Source organism: Phalacrocorax carbo, chromosome 5 (genome assembly GCF_963921805.1).
Source record: "Phalacrocorax carbo chromosome 5, bPhaCar2.1, whole genome shotgun sequence".
Lineage (NCBI taxonomy): Eukaryota > Metazoa > Chordata > Aves > Suliformes > Phalacrocoracidae > Phalacrocorax > Phalacrocorax carbo.
In genome coordinates, this window is record NC_087517.1 from 19,841,851 (window position 1) to 19,862,778 (window position 20,928).

The window sequence follows — 20,928 nt, forward strand, 5'->3', positions numbered from 1 at the left end:
CCACTCTCACCAGTCAAGACTGAAAGCCAAATATTGCAGTTGGAAATTGGCTTTCACTGCTCTAGTTCAGAGACATTCCTCCTAAATGTACACTGAGAAAGGGAATACATTTTAAAGACAAGAAATACTTATTGTGACTTCTTGTTTGTCCCATTTAAGAATATGCTGGTATTGTCTGAGAACTGTACCATTACCATTATTTAATCAATTAACAGCTGTATTTCCCCGCACCCCCCCACCCCCCCTCCAAAAAAAAGTAAAAAAAAAAAAAGTGGGTATCTTTGCTTGCATGCTGGCTGACTTGTCTGTCTGTACATCTTAAGTTCTCTACCTCCTTGTCACTAAAACGCTGGCTGGTGTTTTCTGCACCATTCAGCACAGAAACTTTCACTTGCTTCCCAGTTTGTGCTATGCAGCATGAAAAATTACTTAAAATATCAGTGCAATGTTGGCTTTCAGGTAGATCATTAATATATAGGCTAGTGCTGCTCTAACTCTTTTTCCTTCTTTTCCTAGTGCTGAAATCAGAAAAGAGAAGAAAGCTGACTCAGGGAAAGGTGTTGACCGGGAGACTTGTCTATGACTTGTTCTTCAATTAAATTTTTTACAAATGAATGAAAGGAGTGCCACAACCACTAAATATAAATGGTTTGACCTTGTAACTTTTGTCTTTCATCTCAGACTAGCACAGGTAATGTAGTGCAATATTTGTCTCATTTCACCTTGTCTACATGTCTTCATCGTCTAGTATCTGTGAAAAAGTCTGCAGTAGCCAATGCAAAAAATCTTCATGTTCTTTGCTGATACTGGCCATTTATCAGTATTCCTATCATAAATTTAACAAGCGAAGTTTCTTTCAAATTCAACTTTCCTGTTAATAGGTTTGTACTGTATTTTGCTACTTTTTCTGTGTGAGAATACTTAATAATCTTCATTCAAGATGAACTTGAAAACACTTGTTCCAATTTTTTTTTTTTTAAGTCACCTAACTTGAGTACACTATTTCAGGACACCCAAACTGACAAGCAAACACTAAAGAAGTTTTTAAAGTAACAACTGATCTGACCCTGTGAGCAAACTAACAAGGATAATCCTTTCCTCCTCAAGCTGTCCTTTTGAAGTCATGGATTACTCTTGTAATGAGGATTGCAGGGTCAGATTCTGTTATTTGTGAAGTTTTCCTTGATTTAATACAGTATATTTAATATTCAAATTTGTATGTAACTGGAACATAGTCATATACATATATTTAAAAATATGTCTTAAAATATATATTAAAACATTCTGTCACCTTAGTTGAAGAACACCACCACATCCTATCATGTGAAACATGGGTACAGTATTTCTTAAAATGCAATCTGTGATTACAGCATCTCCTCTCGTATGAATGCTGCCGCGGTAGGCCAAACTACTGCATTATGTCATTAATCAATCCATTACTTTGTAACAGGGAAAATTTTGTAGATAAAAACTATACCCCATATGCAGTTATATCACCTCCCCAGCGGTTTTCCTCTTTATTGCCTACAATACAGCCACATAATGGACATATTTATATTGTCCTTTCTCTACTAACAACTGCAAACCTCTTAATTTCAGACATTAATTGGGTATAATACTTAAATGGGTATCCTGCTGCTGGTTAGTTACAGCTCTTCACTATGCCATCGAGTACATATTGATTAAAACATAAAAACGACATTGCAAAGTAAGATGTGGCTTTAGAGCCATTACAAAGACATTTTTCGTAACGGCTTTTGTTACTGCCTGATCCTTCAAGCCGTTCTTTTGTGTAAAACAAGGACCGTGAGATTAGGTGTTGAATTAATAGAGATGTGGAGCAAAATTTTAATGCGTTATTTGCAGTTCACTGGTTTTTAGATTTTTTTAAGATAAATTTTTAAATTATTGAATGAAAGCTAACGCTCATTATTATGCTATTACTTTGACTCCTACAAATAAGTTTAAAAGTCTTGTAATCTTTATAGTAACTCATCTACAGGGCTCTAACATTCCCCAGCTTTCCAAAGTAGGATAATCTTTCCACAGACCTCATGTGAACAACTTTTCATATCCAGCACATTTAAAGTATTCCCTCTAATGTTTTTGTGCACATGAGTGTGTATGTATGTTTTACAATTTTAGCCATAAATACTAACTGCGTTTTGCTGCAAACTAATAGGGTCACTGTTCTAAATTTGACTTAGCATTATCAAAGCCTATTAAAGGCCAGTTTTATGGAGAAAAAAAAAAAGACACAAAGAAAGATTTGCATTTAATTCAATGTTTCTATTTGTAAATTTAGGAAAAAAATGCTGATGCATTATGGTTAAATGCTTTGTTTTGTGTATTTGATGACAAATTGTACGATTCCAATTGTTTTAAGGTTAGTATAGAAGTTCAATACTGGTTTGTCCTGAAAGCAGCCTGGTGGTGTTTCCATATGTTGCTGACTTTGTTACAGATGATGTATACAATCAAAATGTACTAGTTTCACTTGACCAACTCTTAGAATATTAAGAAATCAGTGTATTCAATGGCATTCTGTATTTCTGTTCAGTATTTCAGAGTGGTTTTATTTTAAAACAGTCACTCTGTTCTTGTGTGAATTTAAATGCTATTCCAATGTTAATCTTAACATTCTGAAATCACACACAATATAAAGCAAATGTAGTGCTATATTTACTTCTAATTTCATATTCCTGATCAAAATTACTCAATTTCTTGGATGTAATTTATTACAGAAGTTTATGTGTACATGTGAATAGACTATTGTGTTTTTCACAATTAAGAAATGTTACGTGAAAATAAATATTTATCCTAACTAATTTTCAGTTTTATTTTTACCCTGCAAAAGCCAGAATGAGTGCGCAATATGGGTACAGTATTTTAAATGTCTACCTGACACTTGAATATGCTTCACAAGTTAATGAACTGTAGAGCCCAGTCCTGCTCCATTTCCAAGTGAGCTCTCATTGAAACACGCAGTGCTACCAGTGTTGGCTTGATGCCCGTAGTGGACAGCGCTGCATCTGGTCTGACCCTTAACAGTACATAGTAAGCGTGCCGTCAGGGATGGCACGTAACAGACCTGTTCCAGGAAGAGAGTGAGAATTAAATTCTGATGTACTGGTCACACGTCGGTTCCCCTTGCTCCTGGGAGAGATGATGGGGACCAGGCAGCAGTAGTTGGGTCTCTTTACAGATCAATAGGTAAGGTCATACAATTTAGAATTCCTCCATGCTACACTATTTAAAGTGTGTAATAGTTGAACAGTGGCTTAACCTATTGTAGGAGCTTCTACTATTCTCAGGACACTAAATTTCTGCTACCAAAAAAGTTTTAGGCCTTAAAGCCTAGTACTACTGTCAAAACCCAATACTTACTTGAAGTATTGACTCCATCTCATTCAGTCCCTTCACCAATGTTTAACCTTAAGAAGCCTCACAGCCTGAGACCGGTAGCAGTCACACCTCTGGCTTCAGCTGCTCCTGTTAGGGTTTTACACAAAGTATACTGTACAGCCAAACTACGTATCCATTGCACATGGGAAAAAAAATACAGAGGAAAAAAGGTAGGTGCCAACTCCAGTGTGGAGCGCTGCGCTGGGCACAACGGGTTCCTAGTGCTGGCTCTGTACATTAATGAAAGGAGCTGGCTTGCTTCTGTGGCCTCACTTCTAGGCATTTACCTGTGCTCATGCGTTTCGTGTTAGTTGTCTAGTTCCTGAGGCAGCACTAGTGGCCTACTGTCTGCATTGTTTTTGGAGCTGAGGGAGATCTACCAGAGCTCCACGGATGTTTATTAGGACACCCACTATAGTAACAAAACATAGCTCTTGTTTTATAAGTTGCATCGTGCTCTATTAGCAGCATATCTTTAGAAATTGCCTTCCAGACAAAGTCGTATGCGATAATTAGCACTGTACTTTGCTGTGCCTCACAGATAAGACAGTTAAAAGAGGACCATGTATTGCGAGTACAGAAGAGTTGCCCAGTGAGGTGCTGGCATCAGTAAGGTAGGTCAGATACAAAGAGCTATTTGCCCCTTGCATACACCAATCATCCAGAAGTTCGTAATGATCATCTCTTTTATTACCTACCTATCGGCATTGCTGTGATCTACCCTTATACTGATTTATGTTTCTTTCCCTTGAGTCAAAAGAATTGGAGACATGGATACTAAAACCTCTTGGAGACAACTGACAGCCTGTATCCTACAGAATTTTAACAGTGGTGCCAGTCTACATTAGAACCACTAATAAATTGAGCCCCTGCTTATATTTCTAATACCCAGCTCTAGTTATCCCCCCCCCCCCCCCAAAAAAAAAAAAAACACCCTTATTTTGTGAGTCCAGAAGGTTTTTTTTTGTTTGTTTGTGAACCCGAAACCTTATTTTCCACCTCAGGCCTCATTCTCATTTAAGGACAAGCTGCACAAACTGTCTTGACATTTCCCCGGTCTCCCCCATGCCTTATCTGTTTATGAGTACTTTTTACAGTCACACCACACCTACTGTCACACCACACCTACTGTCACCAATAACCCACAACCCATGCATAAGCACATGCTGGCATCTAATATCAAGAAGCTGAATGTCAGCTAAGCATGTCACACGCCATTACATGATACCATTAACTAAAAGCTGAAACTTCACTGTAAGTGTCGCTCTCAAAATTAATAGCTTTTTGTAAAAGTCTAGGAGTTTGTTTCTTGAAAAACATTCTCAATACACCTCTTTTCATAACTTAATATCTTTATTATTTTAAAACAGCACAGTTTGTAGTACAAGTGGGTTGCAGCTTTTATATCTATGTGAAATTAAGACAACTAATCTTATCTTCAGATGGAGAAGCCTACCTGGAGTGCTGAAGGTAAAGCCGAAGTTTACTGGTAGGCTGCAAGGAAAAGCAGGCTTGCGAAATGGCACATTCACATAAGCATTACAGTCCAGCCCTTGATTTAAGTCCCTGCTAGTTTGCATTGTTACGTTTTATGTTTGACTACTCATCAGTCAACAGGAAATGGCTGAAAAAAAGTATTTTTCTGTCCCATAGACAAACAGTGGCAGGCTGCTAGAGGTCCCAGGTAAGATTTTACCAGTGCAGATTTCCAAAGGAGCAGCCTTTTTGACTATAAAGTAAGCAAAAAAAAAAATAATAAATCACAGTACTAGGATAGGAAACAAAGACATTCAGTGCCATTGGTTTGAATAGGGTATCATTCAAAATCTTTGGTGAAAGCTGGTTACATGTTTCCCTTGCGAGACTTCTACACTTGTAATCCAAGAGATTGTATTTTCCCTGCAAACTCGAGGAACTGCAGTAAACAAAGTGTTTCACCCTGCATAGAAAATATTAACACTGCAGTATTCCTCGTTTGTAAAATAATTGATCAAGCATTAGGTAATTTCTGCAAAAAAAAAAAAAATCTGCTTAAAGTTTATCAGTACTTCCACAGACATGATGACAATGTTAATTCATTTTCTTTTGTTGGAAACATTACTATTTTTATTCCTCAGCTGATCTCCATGTTGATTCCTCTGACATTTTCATCATCCATTACACTAATAAATATAGAAATCGGACTGTTTCTGAGATTGAAACATCAAAAGGTACCATTCAAGCAAGTACCATGCTTTCTAGGAGTCTACATTCTGGTGATGTTAAGACCTGATTAAACACAATCAATAAAAAATGCAATAGTTGCTCAGCAACAGAGATCATTATAACGATTAGCATTTCGTTTAGTACACCGGTATTCCAAGAGCTGACTCTTATCTCATCTTGATTCATAAAAGTTTATACTGGCTCAGTGTACATTAGCCAGAGAGCTTTCTGGAGCGGTACCATCCCTAACAACCGAAATGCTGGTGCTAGGGCAGTGCAAAACACTGCTTTAAGAAATGGCTCATGTGGGTATAAATATGCTTATGTGCTTGACCAGTGATGGCGTGATCCTTGTCAGTGTACCACTGTGGGAAAGAAAATACGGAGAACGTTAGTTCTAGCTACATCTAAATGATATAAAGCAAACTGGTAAGACAAGAAAAATTTGATATTATCCCAGTAAGAGGCTAATTCAGCATGGATGCAAAGACACGGTGGTGGCAGCAAGCTGCTATGATACGTTTGTCCCTGCTTTGTGCATGGGATACACCATCTAGTCATGCTAAAAATACAAAATGAACATGTGGCTCATCCAGATGCACAGTAGCTGCATCTCCTCAGTTTAGAGTAGCGCCTCATCTTTGCCCCCTGTAAGCCCTGCAGGTTTGGCTGAAGGACAACCATGCACTAGTGCATGTGGCCTCCTGTACTTCATCCTTTCAGCACTGCTCCCCAAGGGCTGGGAGAAGGTAGGAAAGGAAGAGCTGGCAACTGTCAGACTAAGGTGCAATGTACACTATAAAGAGGGGCAAATAACTACTGGGCTTAGAAGTTTAACAGAGAAACACCAAAAGCAATGGACAGGTTCTCTGGGCCTTAGCTAAAGTTAACCTTTCCTTATATCCTATCATCTGTAAGATACTTGTCGTTGGACTTTGGGTATATGCAAGGATTGGGACTGCCTTGGCTGTTTGTCTGAGAACAGAAAAAAAATGAACAAAATGAGAGATCAGGTAAACACGGTCAAATAGGAGGAGGAGTTACAGGTTTTTTTGTACAGACGATACATGGGTGTGTTATGTTAAAATTTCAGTTATGGAACATGAAATGCAAGCATGTGAACTTTCATTTAAGAGGGCAAATGATTTATACCAAGCAATAGGGAGCTTTGCTATTATTCTCATAATACAAACACATTTGTATGATGATAAACAAAACAGAAGCATACCATTGCCTGAAAATCCACTTCAGCATCAACGAGAGCTTTGGAAATCTGCGCTGCTTGCTGAAAATGAACATTATCTGAAAAATGGAAGAAAAAGAGGAAAAAGGTAAACAATAAATTGCTTCTGCACTACTCTGGGGGAAAAGCAAAACAATGAGCACAGAAGACTCCCCAGCACTGCTGACTGAAACACAAATTAGTTGCAGAAAGCAGTATTATTTTATTGACGTAAATGTAACAGCCTTGCCCCTTCATGCTTTTGTTTTGTCAGTAGCAGAATTGCAAACCTGTCTGTAATACTAAAATGTCTAATTAACTGCAACTCACCATCTGCTGTTCCATGAATAAGGAGATATTCAACTTCCTTGAATTTTTCAGCTCTGGCCATTACTGTTGAACTCTGAAATTAAAAGGTGGGGGGGGGAGGAAGAAAGGTGCTATTTGTTAGAAGATGATTTGCTACCAACTGACTTCCATTGCTGTTGACACAGTCTGGGGTCCTTCAGATAAAGACAACCGCCCCTGCTCCCCCCTGCCCCCAAGTAGCATGTTCATGTACCCAACAGCACTGCGCTTGCACTCAAACTGCTCTGCACCGGTCTGCAATTATTACCAAGGGTTATGTCTGCAAAGTAACAGGCAATTCCAGAGGGGAAGAGTTTTGTGAGTGAGACACACATTTAATGCACTGCTAACACGTTGTTAGCCTGCAGCACACCACTTGCCATAGGTTTCCTGTGCAACTGCAGACACGTTTAAAAAAATGTTGCCATGGCAACAGTGTACCCTATGATAGCAAGGAGTATATATTGCAGAGATTACATGCATTATCTTCCCCACCAAAACGTACGCTACCGATTACCTGCAGGTAAGTCAACAGAGCTAGTATTTCATTAGTCTCAAGTAAATGCCTGACAAGAAGTTTAGAACAATGCTCTCCTCCAAAATACGATACAGAAACACTTGAAGGTGGAAACCACTAGACCAAATCTATAAATACAAGTCAAGCTACATTTTGGGAACTGAAATACAATACAGTGATAAAAAAAATTAGCAACTGAGATTAATCAAGAAACTTAAACCACAGTGACAACATACTCCCTAGAACATACTGACCACCTGACTCACTACTGCGACTAGGTACTGAAGAATGAGGACAGCAAGGATTGCAGGTAAGTTCTTTAATTTGGGCAAGGAAAGGGAATAGGACAGCATTGTACCGTGAGAGTGGGAAGAAAAAAGGGACAAACTGAGACATTTTAGGTTCAATAAGACAACCAGCATAATGGGGCAAAAGTACACGGAATGACGTTTCCTTCTATTAGCAACATTATAGGTTCTCTGCTGAAAATGGCTGAATCCCTGTGGATGTTTTCTCTATATTACAGCAGCTTAAGAGCTACTATGGCAAGGAAAAAAATAGCAAATATTAGGAACAAAAGAATGTGGTGGGGTTTTTTTTTGTTGGGTCCCCCCCATACTAAAGGTGTATCCTTGCACAGGGATTTGCATTTAGTACCCCCAAAAAGTCAAATACATTATACTACCAAAACACAGAAGTGTTCTAATTTCCTGATGTCTTTTGTATGCTCATGAATCTTTAAAGCAAGCATAAATATTAAATTCCTTTTGTAATGGCAGAATAGCCTACCACAACCCTCTCATAAGTGAAACGAGTTCTTTGTATTTATTCAACCAAATTTAAAGAGCAAGTTTAGCAGAGAGAAGAAACCATCCTCCGATCTGTAACACTGCAGTTGCCCTCTTTTGATAGCGAAAGGCTGCAGTGCACCAGAAATCCGCTCTCATGCACGGAAGTGTATGGACACTGGAAGCATGACACTATCCATTGAAACGGGCTGGTATCATGGAATAAGAACAGATAGTAACTAGAGTGCCAAAATCTGGAGAGGCGACTTTGATTCAGTGAGGAGCACTGGTACAGCAGCCAACCAAAAGAACGATTCGGAAAGTAACAGCCCTGTGATACAAAAACAGGAAAAGAACCGAGCAATATCCTTTGAGTGAATCATTTTCCACATGTGCAGAGGGGGACTTGACAGACCACCTTTGTAAGCTTGTTTCCAGCAATCGGTGCTGGTTTAAGGGACAGCAAACCTCCTGCGAGTGGAAGCCTGACCTGAGCTATGCTTGTGCGAACTTGACTTAACAAAAACAGTTTTAGAAAAAGGCTGTCACTGTTTTTCCCCTCCAAGCATTAAACAAAATAAAGCTATTTGTAAAATACTTTTGAAAGAAGGAACACATAAAAGAGATGATACTTTCTCAAGGTTGTTTTGTCACTTGCAAGTGATGTCTCTCTTGCTGTACCCATACTCTTCATAACACTAAGACCCCTTCCCTACAATGTGCTTTAAGGACGCAGTTCTCCTGCCAAAAAGGAAGGTTGCAAGACAGGGAGCAGTATGAAGTTAGGCACTGTTACGGCACAAAGCAACAGCTACATCAGCGGAACAAACCTCAAGTGGACAGCAAACAAATACGTCATTTACCCCTTCTGTTCCAGACTTACACTGCTGGGACAGAGGTTCTGAAAAGGTACCGTGTACAGCTACTGAGCATTAGGCCCTGCTGTGTGTAACTGGCTTTTCTAAAGATCACACAGCAGTCAACATTTTATCAGCACTCCACAAACAAGTTAAGGTTTGGCTGAAACTGAAGGTCTCTCTCCCTTTAGCATATTCTCAGATAATAGAACAAATGTCAGATCAGTACAAGATGGCATATTTACAAAATTGTACCCTGTTTTGCATAACCTAATGATGCAGCAGTTCTTAAGGACTGAACATTTCAAATCTGCTAGAAAAAGATTGCCAAATCTATGACTGTTTCAAACACTTGCCAAAAGCATATCAAATTCAGAGTGAACTGCAAAATAATCTTCTCACAAGTTGAACAGTCTCTTCGGTATGCTTTACATGGCTACTGCATCTGACCTCTAGAGCTCTGCCCTGATTTAGTCTCGAGTCTTTTACATCAGGGACATTCTTCCTGGGCGGACAGCTTCTCTGCCCTTCAGCCTAGGACCCCTAACACAGTTATATTGGGAGCTCCAGGCACACTTGCCCCTTTCTTTTACAAAGCTCTAATTTTTAATAGTTCACAACTACCTTAAAAGGCACTGATCACACCTGATTAGCCTATTTAGATGAGTCTGACTCATCCCTCAGACTTGGCTCTTGACAAAGAGTATTTAACATCTCAGGTTCTCTTCCTTCTATAAATGTGAAACCTGATGTCACAGTAATAGAGGGGCTGCACCCCTTTTACCACAACTAGTGTCTTGAGATTATATATATACAGTCATTAATAAATACTCTGTGCATTAGGAAGGCACCTGGAAGCACTCATCTTCTCTAAGCAGGTGTGTACACAGTTCCATTTCTTTTAAATTAGGGCACACAGCACAGAGTTTATGCAACCTTTCACTTTTCAAGCCAGCTTTATAGCAGATGCAGTAGGGTAGAGAATATATGATGCAGCATGCAAACCTGACAGTATGAAGTTAACAGTTCAAAAATGCTTTAACAGCTTCAGCTAGGAGAGCTTTCAGTACATGTTTTGCATTTACTTGCTAAAAAATACTCAGTTCAGAAAACAGCTCACATCAGCGATCAGGGGCCAGGAGGCTGGCTACTGGGACATGGAACAAAGGGGCTGTAAGCCAGGAACATGCTGGGCTGAAGTCAATACGGGTCTTCAGCAACAACAGAATCCCACAACCCTTCCATTGATGCTACATGAAAAGCATCAAACTCACTTCTCGAGCCACCCGACCCCTCCAGGTTTACATGGAAAAGTAAATTCCAAGTAATAGTTATTTGGGGCTTTTAACAACGAATGAGGACTTAAGTTGCATTTTCTTATCTCTAGAAGCAGCAGTGAAGTGTGACAATCTGATCTGTGCAATTACCCCTCCTCCACCTAGCCACCGTTCTCCCCAATTAGTCCTCTGAGTAACACATTTGAAACCTTTAGCTCTTTGGTACTGGCAGTTTCAGCGTGGCCATTGCCAGCAATGGATACCATGCCAAGAAAATTCGACTCCTGGCTTGAAAGGATTAAACAGTCCTCTGTTGCCATCTGTGCCGTGAAGCTGGTGAATGACTTTGTGCACCCAGAGCGTTAACGTTAGTTCTGCACGACGACAGTAACTTCTATTTACACTGCTACCTCGCAGACCTCCTACGGTTCCCACTGCCTTAAAGAAACCCATGGGGAAAAGGCAGGCAGGCTGCTGCAGGCTGCTGGTCAGTCCCCAGTGGGCCCAAGCAGCTCGCTGCTTAGAAGAGGCAGACACAGTACCAAGTCGTCCAGCAGTCACTACCACTGTCCTCAATTTTGACCAGAACGTCTGATACAGCAGTTGACAAAACTGGATCACTGTAGTGATATGTCAAAACAGACGTTTCAGTCCATATATGCATGCGTTTATGTTTTACCATTCTTTTAAATCAATGCAACAACCCGCACCCTTTCCCCCCCTCCCTCCCAGACACTTATTTTTCAGAGTGCATCAAGACACAATCAGTGCTAAATTTCCTTCTAGCCTGTTTACGAACCCAGACACAGAGAATGCCTCATCTCTTTTCCTCTGACATCCATGTTTGGTTCCAGCATCTCCATGGCTGAACAAGCTCTGTGAAACACTCCAATAAACAAAAAGCGGAGGCACAAAAATGGCACAAAGCACCCCTCAGGTCCCTCAGAGCTCTCCAACAGCCACTGTATTTCCACCTAGATCTGAATTTTTTTTTTTTAAATAAACCTTACAGGAGGTGTGGGTGGCTCTGTCCTACACCCAGCTACCTGTGACTTAAAAAGCCCCTGAGGCAACAAGTTGTCAAACAGTTCATCATGCCATAATGACAACAAAAAATCTACAGGTATTTTGCTCCCACTAGAACACCTGGCAATCCCCTCACTTCTGGGCAAACATTAGTCATTTCAGACCAAGCCCTGGACACCCTGCGCTCCTGGAGATGGGGTCAAAATTCCAGCCCCAACACCGCTGGCTCTCAGTTGGTCTGCAATTTGTTTGCTATGATTGCAGTACAGCCAGCCTTGCCTACGTGTCAAAGTTTCCTAATATTTAGGAGATTTTGCTCTCCCTGAAAAAAGCCTGCAGATTCCTAAAGCAAGAAAGTTGACACAATACCCATTTTTAAAAAATTACATTTCAGAAAGAACTGGAGTACATTTGTTTTGGTGGAAACGTTGTGTAAGATAAAGCACAGTTTGCCCACGAGCATATTAAATTTTAAAACAAATTTGCTTCTTGGTGATTAAAATAAAACAGTTTTTACAGCTTGTTTTACAGTCTGCAAAGTAGCCAAATGGAACTGAATGTAAAAAACCAAAAAAAACCCCAACACACCAAACAAACAACAGAAAACCCACACCATACCGCAAGGAGTAACTGCCTCATGCAAATCCAAATGCATGAAACTACAGCCTCTAAAAGCACAATGCAACAGTTATAGCTAGAAGGAAGAAACTTATTTCTTCCCATGGGGAAGGAACTCGACTGTGTAAGGAACAATAGAGTGGTTTAGAAAAGAAACAGCACACTTCAAAAAATGAAATAAAGTGATTTCTTTCTTACATTATAGTTCTTCAGATTATCACTTTCTATAGGAAGGCCCATGTATCGCTCCGTGTATATTGAATCTGTAAATAAAAAAACAAAACCAGAATATGCTACTTGATTCTCAGTCTGTCTGTCTACCAGAAATTTTACCCACTGATACAAACAATAAGAATGCATACTGGAAATAAAAATAAATAAATTAACAAAAAAAAAAAATCAGGTTTTTCACAGTGAGGCATGTAGGTAACCATCATTATTCAGAATATTTAATCTTCTTGTTGCCATGGACACCTGAATGCTGAATATTAATAAAGTACTTTGTGTCACTGTTACCTTATTGTTATTCTTTCAGTAATCCTAAGAAAATGACTGAAAATCTTGTAGTAAATAACCAGCATTTGAAAAAATCTCAGCTATTTTATCTAAATATTTACTCTTAAAAAAAAAAAATCTTCAAAATGAAAATGTAGCAGTAGATTAGGACTCAGCTGGGCTCTGTTATATACAGTCAAAATTAAGTGTCTCTGATTCTGCACAGATTTTCCAGCATGATATCATATTACTGCTTTTGCAGATTTGCTGCTTTATTTTAAGCCATACAGATCAATGCTGTTACCATATTCCAATGTCCATTTGACTTCTCATCAGCATTGTCGCACTGGGTTTTTTTGATGCTGAATATGCATGCCTCCATAACCCTCTCCTTTACGTAACCCAACTACAAGGGGAATTTTAGAGGTCCTTAATTAAAAAAAAAATATTTCCTGCCATACTTAATATTCATGTCCAAAACATTACGAAAACATCTCTACATCCTCAACGGAATACTGCTAATACCTGCCAGTATGATTTAATCTGTTGAATAATATGCTATTATACAGCCTCTGTGCTAGTTACAGAATGATAAATTACACCTTACTTAGCACAGGTTTGCCAGGGAAAGCTTTCCCTTGAATGTTTTTGGACAAATCAAAACCATAAAAATGTCAACATGTAGTCACATTGTACCAGCACATATTATATCTTTAATGGTATATCATTTTTTTTATTCTGGGAGGAGGGCCCCTATAACTGTATTTATAGCACCTTGCAACTACAACCTTACACGCTGTAAGCTTGAAGCACATACAGACTTGTCCACTTGTTCAGATTTTCTTCACATCAAGCTATTCTTAATATTAATTAGATTAAATCAAAATTTTACACTCAAAAGAAAAACAAAGGCAATTCAAATCCTATTCTGTTGCTTTAAGAGAGTAAATTACAATGCAAGTTTGATGTTAAGCCTCCCAGTTTGTTCTGTTAAGTGAAGGAGCATTTTGAAAAAGCAAAGTCAAACAGCGATGGATTTCTGACACACAACACTTGGAACCCACAGCAACTTTGCAAAGCCAACACAGACACATTACAGTGATACTACAAATATTACAATAATTTAGCCTTCATTAAGGGTTAAAGAGATTACCTGGAATTGTGCATCTGACTTTTTAAAAAGGGGAATTAAGATTTAGGGAATTGGTTTAATTCCGAAATGCAGTACCCATGAGTTCATAAAAACAGACCAAGTGGCATTTACATGGCATCTAGGAGATAATCAAAGTTCTGCGCTATGAATCAACACTTTGCAGCATGTGCACTGCAAGACATATGGGAATCCTTGTAACGAGGAAGCCATCACATACCATAATATTGCCAACGTGACACGGGGGCAACCGCTATTCCACACTTGAACACGCCGCTTCCAGAGCCAAGCACCATGGAGGTCACATATCCCCCATACGACTGAGAAGAAAACATTGCTGTTATTTTAGTTGGGAAGAAAAGGATGGGGCCCATCTGCTAAACGGTTCATCAGACATTTATAGGCTCAGCGTTTTTCATATTAATGAACTCCATTCTGAATTTGGGTCAGATCTCACCCAGCCTGCTCAGTGGGGGAAACAGGCATCAAACAGCGCATGGCAGCTGTGACGCTGATGAATGAGAACTTGCTGGGGAAAAGGGGTGCAAACGCCGCTGAACTGTGACTCAGCTAAGGATGACAGTGTTTGGTAGCACTGTAGGCAGCAGCGAAAGACAGGAAACAAGACACTGCTGAACTGCTGTGTCCCTCACCGTGCTGGGGGAGTGGGTGGAAGCAGAGCTCAGGCCCACAACGCGCCTGATGAGTAGTTGCACCAGGGCATCTGAAAATTTACAACTCCCTCGGAGCAGGCCTACGGCAGCTCACTTGCTAACTCTCCTCCAAAGCGTCAAGAGCAAGACTGTGACTGGGGAGCGAAGCATCTTCTGCTGAGTCTGTGGGAGGAACTGTGCAGCAACTCGCTCCTTGCTATGCACAGAAAATTCACTCGCAGTCTAGCCCGATACACAGATGAGTAAATATCTGACACACTCAAGCATCCAGGCAGCAAGATACCTAAACAATGTCACTGACTGCCCAAATGACTGCCCTCACTAGAGTCTGAAGGGGTTCTTCAGGAAAAAGTGCCCATCCACGTTCAAAAAGAAGAGCACTTTTTGGATCTCGTTCCTGCCTTAGGCCAGATTACAGGCAAACAGAACTGTATCTTAGTTCAAAACCCTTAAACGTTTGCTCTAATGTCAATACTTAGGTCCTCCCAATGAGATCAGCAAAGTAATGCATGCACTTAGTAATTAAACCCTATATATACTTTTTATATAGTAATATATAACCCTATAAGTATGTTGCCTAACCTGGCCACAGTAAAGCTATTACTGCCAAACCTATGACGAACAAAATTAACGTACATAGTGACAGGCTGACAATGAAACATTGACAATCTGAAAACTCAAGAAATGAAGACAATCAGTTTGTCCACAGGTTCAGTATCCAAGGTGCATAACCACAACCTAGCTCCAAAGAGGACTGCCCTTCAACTACTCATCCTGAGGCTGATAAGGAGTACGAGAAGTGCATTAAGTCCTCCATTTCTGAAGAAAGAATTTCCCTGCCACTAAAGTTAATACTTTAATTAACTAAATTAATTAAAGTTAATAAAGTTAATACTACTACCCTTGACTTCATACAACACAGAGATGTTCATGCATGCAAGAAAAGCTACTAAAGGCACCATCATCGTCATCTTGCCATCAAGCAATTTGTTCACTGGTGCCTGTCACCAGCAGTGACTAAATTTCAGCTAGCAATTTAATTCAAGATCCTGTATGCAATCCTGTATATACTTAAACAGAGTACACTTAAGCAGAGCATGCAAAAATACTCCCTGTGACACCAGAAAAAACACAGTGAAACAGCATTTCGCGAGAGAAACGTTCAGAGTTTGAATCAAATAGATATCACTAACACTACATGTGCACTTAGCCTTGCAGCTGAGGGGGTATGTATATGCTATTAAACACTACCCTCTACTGTGACTTTCATGTGTCTTTAAAACCTGTCAGAGACATCTGTCCTCTGGTTGGAAGTACTGCTGAAATAAAATATAGCCAAACACAACAATATAGCAATTTAGGTATTTTCAGGCTACTAGTAAAAACACAACCACCATGGCACGCAGCTGGTTCACATGTAGTTTTACATCTTTTTTTAAAAAATTACAGTAATCCAACTAATACAAACAGACACTAGTGAATATATACTTGGATTTGTTTTTTAAATATTGGTTCATCTTGCACATAGGAACTTGGCAGTATCTATTTAAATTGTTTTTAATCCCTCTAGTAGTCCTAATTTCTGTTTCAAAGGCTCCTGAATGCTTGCAAAGGGACAATGTATACAGGCACTTGCAAGATGTACTTCATCAGTTCAGTTATTGGCCTGTGCCATGCCCCGGAGGTGCCTCACACTAAGTACTCCAGCACCTCAGGCACCCAGCAGCACAACAAATAGTTGTTACGATTAAATAATAAGCCAACCAAACTTCTTTGAGTACTTACCCAACCCCAAATAGCTATTCTGTCCTTATCAACAAAGCTCATTTCAGAAAATTTTCTAAAAGCAAACAGAATAATTAATTGCTTAGTGGATTGAAGGTATCTGCCATCATACAGATGTGCCTATTTTTCGTCATGTCTGCCTCTTTCTATTGTACAAATAAGCGTTTCCCACTTCATCATAATGACTGCATATAAAAATATGCAATACTTCAGGCATGTGTGCCTTCAATTGATTCATAAAAACATCTGTGCATGTGAAAAACCAAAACCTGGACGGTCTGTAAAAGCTCTCAAGCCACACTCACTGACATTTGTGTTGTATTAGGTTAGATTTCACCACCTGCGTCACTTTTTGTTTTTCCTTTGAAAAAGGAGCAACACTCAAATTGCAGCAGCAAGGGACAGGCTGACACCTGTAAATCCAGTGAGGGTTTAAAAAAAAAAAAAAGAAGGTTCCGAAATGCTATGTGTTTAAACTTCTTAATATTTTTAAATGCTAAAAAGAAAACCCCATATCACCTCTTTGCGATTCTGAGAGATTTATACTGACATCATTTGCTTTAGTGAGGTTCTACAGGCATAAACCAAGTGACAAAGATGAACTATGATGTAAAGGCTGAGTAGTTCATACAAATAACTCTGTCACAACAGAAACTTGCAAAAAAGCTTGTAGTGAAACTTCCAGCTCCAAGTTCCTTGGTAGCATGCTCTTCTACTAACGTGGCAGGTTATCACCTTTATAAAACCAAGGATAGGGTAAATTTGTTATTACAGCATTAACTCTTCTCTTTTTAAGCATTAAATGATGGCTGGCCCATAAATGACACACTTCAGCACACAAAATCAATGTAGAATTTAGTTATGTTTTGGCCAGTAATTTCAAGATGACCACTCGAAAACATCACCTTTTTTTCCCCCTACACAATAAGTACAGAAAAGAGGGGGTCGGCACTGACCATTTCACTATAGCTCACCTGGCTGCTGCTATCTGATCTTCCACTTCATATGTTCCCAGCCTTCGGTTTATTGCATGCATAATTTCATCCCCTTGGTATCCACTTCCTCTGCCATCAAAGCTGGCCACAATGATCTGCTCGGTGCTTGCAAGGTAAGTAGCCCAGCTGATCCGGAAGATATAATCTACTTTCTGACTACAGGGTCCTGCATACCTGGATGAAAAATGCCACAGAATTCAGGCATCTACTCTCCACACATTCTTGCATCAAGTATTTGAAATATAATTATTGCTGACAATTTTCAGTCACTAAAAAAGGATAAATCACATTAAGCAAACAAGTAAAGCATCACTCACTGACTCCAAACTGCTGCTTTGCCTGGACACTAAAAGCACTGTGCTTTTTTAAAATGTCAACTGTTAATGAAGAAAGCAGATTGGATTTTATTTGTTTGATTGCTTTCTATTCTAATAAGAAACTTCCATTATTTTGACTTTAAGTGGCTTATCAGAAATTCAAACCAAATTCTTCTTTGTGTTGGCATATCCAGTCATCTAAGTTTTGAAGTGATGCTCTTTAACTGTTTCTGTTCCATTTACTCATGGTTTATTTGGTTTAAGTCTGAAATCAACAAATAGCCTTCATTTGGGAAAATGAAAAAGATCTTTTTCTGCATTTTTAGTATCTCACCAGTGTTCCCTACAGTTTAAACTAGTTCTTATGCAGGCTAAGAAAGAGGAAGCAAAACTATAATTATAACTTTTTATTTTAAAAGATTCTGAAGCACATGAGCACTACAAAATCACACTCCAAGTGTGTAGATGGGAAAATTCTGTTTGCAGTGTACTTCTATAGCCACTGTCAACAGAGTAAGAAATGGAAGAGTGGCTCTTATGGCTCTATAATCCTTTTTTCCTGGTTTTAAAAGCAAAGAAAAAACTACTAGGAATTCTATATATGAATATATTTTTCCTCTACACTATGGATCCTGACACTGCTGAAGGAATTTCTGATATCAAGAACACCATGAAGCAGAAGTGATCCTGACAAAGGCCCCAGTAAGTCAATAAGGATAGAATCAAAACCAAAATAAATCTTAACAAGCAAAAAGCACTGACTGCTGATTAAAACATTCAATAAGTGTATCACAAAGTATTACAGTGATACCAAATTACATTATATAAAGATGTGCCTAACAATTAACAGCTAGTTTCTTTGTGGAGTCAGCTTTCTGTAAAAAGTGGAAAAGGTTAACATTTCTATTTTAATGAATAGCTAAATTTGAGTAATTTCCAGTTTGAAGAAAACACACCAGCATGAACAGAAGTGCTTGAGCGAGAATGGACCAAACAGCACATGCTCATGGTCTTAAATTTATGAAAAAACAGCAAATGCAATCCTGACCCCAGGATGCAGTTTGTTAACACCACTTGACAGTCAAATACCAGAGAAAATGCAACGTCACACCCACTACTTCAGCTTTAGGATATACAGCTTATTCAAGGTTACATTCCGGAATGTAATTTCATTGAATATTATTCCTAATGTAAACTAACGCTATCCTGGCTTTTAAATCAGATACAGAATGTATCGGCCTCACTGCCAGCATCAAAATATGTACTTGTTAAGCATTACATCAAATGATAGTACAGGAACCTATCACAAATTGGGATACACCTCATTTTTTCTTTCCCTCTTAAAACGACTCCGAGAAGTAATTGAAAACATGCCAGTTTTGTGTTTCCCAATCTTATTAAAAGCATTTGAAGTAGGTGAAAGTGATTATTAACACAACATTGACATGTAACTTGAAGACTTACACATCAAGGAGCAGAGGGTACTTCTTTGATGAATCGAAATGGGGAGGCAGTATCATTTGATACCACAGGTCTAAAAGTGAAAAGAGTTTGACTTAGGTCAGTTCTTCAGTGAAGTAATTTGACATGCATTGCAATTCATACAAGAGCACATTTGAGGTACTCCCTAAAAATTAAAAAGTAGTTTCATCTGAACTGTCCTAATATTATATACAGCTAAAATTCCCCGGCTCATTTAATATATATATATATTTTTCAAGTTTTACAGCTAAGTTAGCAGGAAGTCCGGAACTGGAATGTCTATAATAATAATAAGTAGTAGTAGTTTAGGGACTCAACATGCTGCCTCGTAACATTATTCTAGATTATAAGCTTACATGTAAAACCTGTAAGTCCATACAGCGGTAAATCTGACACTAGCTCAAAAATGTTTCTCTACGCAAATTTCTCTCCCAGCACTAAAAAGAAATTTTAAATATTTTGAACCTGTCAGATAGGCTTTGCATGACAGTTTGTAAAGTACCCAAGAAACATACCCAGATATCTATTATTTCCCAAGCAACTTTGATTCCAGTTCCATCCATGTTACTCCTTCCACCCAAGTTGGCTGAGAGTTAGCTGAACATTCTAAATGCACAGCAGGTAAGTTTTGCAAACCAACTGGCTTGATTGTTCGTTCACGAATTTTAAAAGAACTAATGCTGCAAAGGAAGCGTGAAGCGATGCTGATGGACTGCACTGCAGTAATAGCCAGAGCGCAAGTCATTCAGAAATTTGTCCAGGTGTGAATACGCATGACACTAAACCACTGAAAATTTAACAATCTAAATTGAACACATGAAAATACTCATTTTCGTTTTTTGCATAACTTGTGTACTCTAAAGTTATGGGAGCGGATTTCTTCTTTCATAACATACACGGATTTGTGAGCAGACTTGGATCTTGAGGTAGGACTACATAAATGGATTCATTTCTCATATTTGTGTCATTAAAAATAGATTCCCCTTACCCAAAAACTTTTACCCTGAAGAGATGAAGTAGTAAGAACAAAGAGGAATAAAAAGATGAATATACAACTGATAGCACGAAGAACATCTTTAAACCTCCATCTTGCCTGGAAGATTTCATCTTTAGCCCTAGTAAAAATGTGACAGAAATAAAAGACAGAAAACACAAAGATAAAGAGAGTTATTATATAAATAAGGTGACAGTGGAAGGAGGGAGGCATCAAAAAAACCACAACCAGCTAACAATGACTGACAGAACTCAATACAGTTTGTAGAGTATAATTCTATTAAGAATATTCATTCATATTATCAAGAGGAAGTTTGTCATGAAGAGAAAAGCTAGTAGCAAAGGCTGGAGAAAGAACAGCTTAGACAGGTGCCAGGTTTCCCACTGCTGGTCTATCTGACATTCCTCAGCCTAGGAGCCCACCAAGAAAGCCTCTGTACCCAGGCATGCAAATTCAGAAGACCACCACTAGCAAAGCATTAGCAGTTCATTTTCTAGTATTTCATTCTAGTCTGTATTCAGAGGTTTATGTATTCTTGGAGCATGAACATGCTTTTAAGAACATGACTATTCAATCCAAATACTCCCCTACACAAACTCAAAGGTGATCATGTTGAAATGAAGCCTAAATGATTTTGCAAGCTTCTCCATTTAGATTCTGTGTCCTTTTTTTGACAGTAACTGAACTTCTCCTCCACTATCCCAAACTGCTAATACAAACCAAAGGGACTTGTATGTGTAAATTAAGACCTACTTGAATTTATAATTTAATTT

The 20,928-nt window shown here is 38.9% G+C and overlaps 2 protein-coding genes across 8 annotated transcripts in view; one reads left to right on the forward strand and one right to left on the reverse strand.

The window, feature by feature from the left end:
- Positions 1-2,828, forward strand: part of SLC4A10 (solute carrier family 4 member 10) — a 178,561-nt gene extending 175,733 nt beyond the window's left edge. For 5 of the 7 annotated variants that reach the window (XM_064451464.1, XM_064451465.1, XM_064451462.1 and 2 more), the window contains one exon: positions 517-2,828. In XM_064451464.1, coding sequence (XP_064307534.1) covers positions 517-583 — 67 coding nt within the window. In that variant the 3' untranslated portion in view covers positions 584-2,828. The remainder of the gene's footprint in view (positions 1-516) is intronic. The other 2 variants (XR_010372987.1, XM_064451467.1) reach the window with 1 other exon arrangement.
- A 1,911-nt stretch (positions 2,829-4,739) lies between these two features.
- The window catches only part of DPP4 (dipeptidyl peptidase 4), a 41,050-nt gene continuing 24,861 nt past the window's right edge, over positions 4,740-20,928 (reverse strand). Inside the window, exons 19-26 of the mRNA XM_064451469.1 lie at positions 19,144-19,213; positions 17,342-17,536; positions 16,368-16,422; positions 14,129-14,228; positions 12,462-12,526; positions 7,163-7,235; positions 6,839-6,912; positions 4,740-5,975 (exon numbers count right to left, since the gene is read on the reverse strand). Of these exons, the coding sequence (XP_064307539.1) occupies positions 5,877-5,975; positions 6,839-6,912; positions 7,163-7,235; positions 12,462-12,526; positions 14,129-14,228; positions 16,368-16,422; positions 17,342-17,536; positions 19,144-19,213 (731 nt within the window). The 3' untranslated portion in view covers positions 4,740-5,876. The remainder of the gene's footprint in view (positions 5,976-6,838; positions 6,913-7,162; positions 7,236-12,461; positions 12,527-14,128; positions 14,229-16,367; positions 16,423-17,341; positions 17,537-19,143; positions 19,214-20,928) is intronic.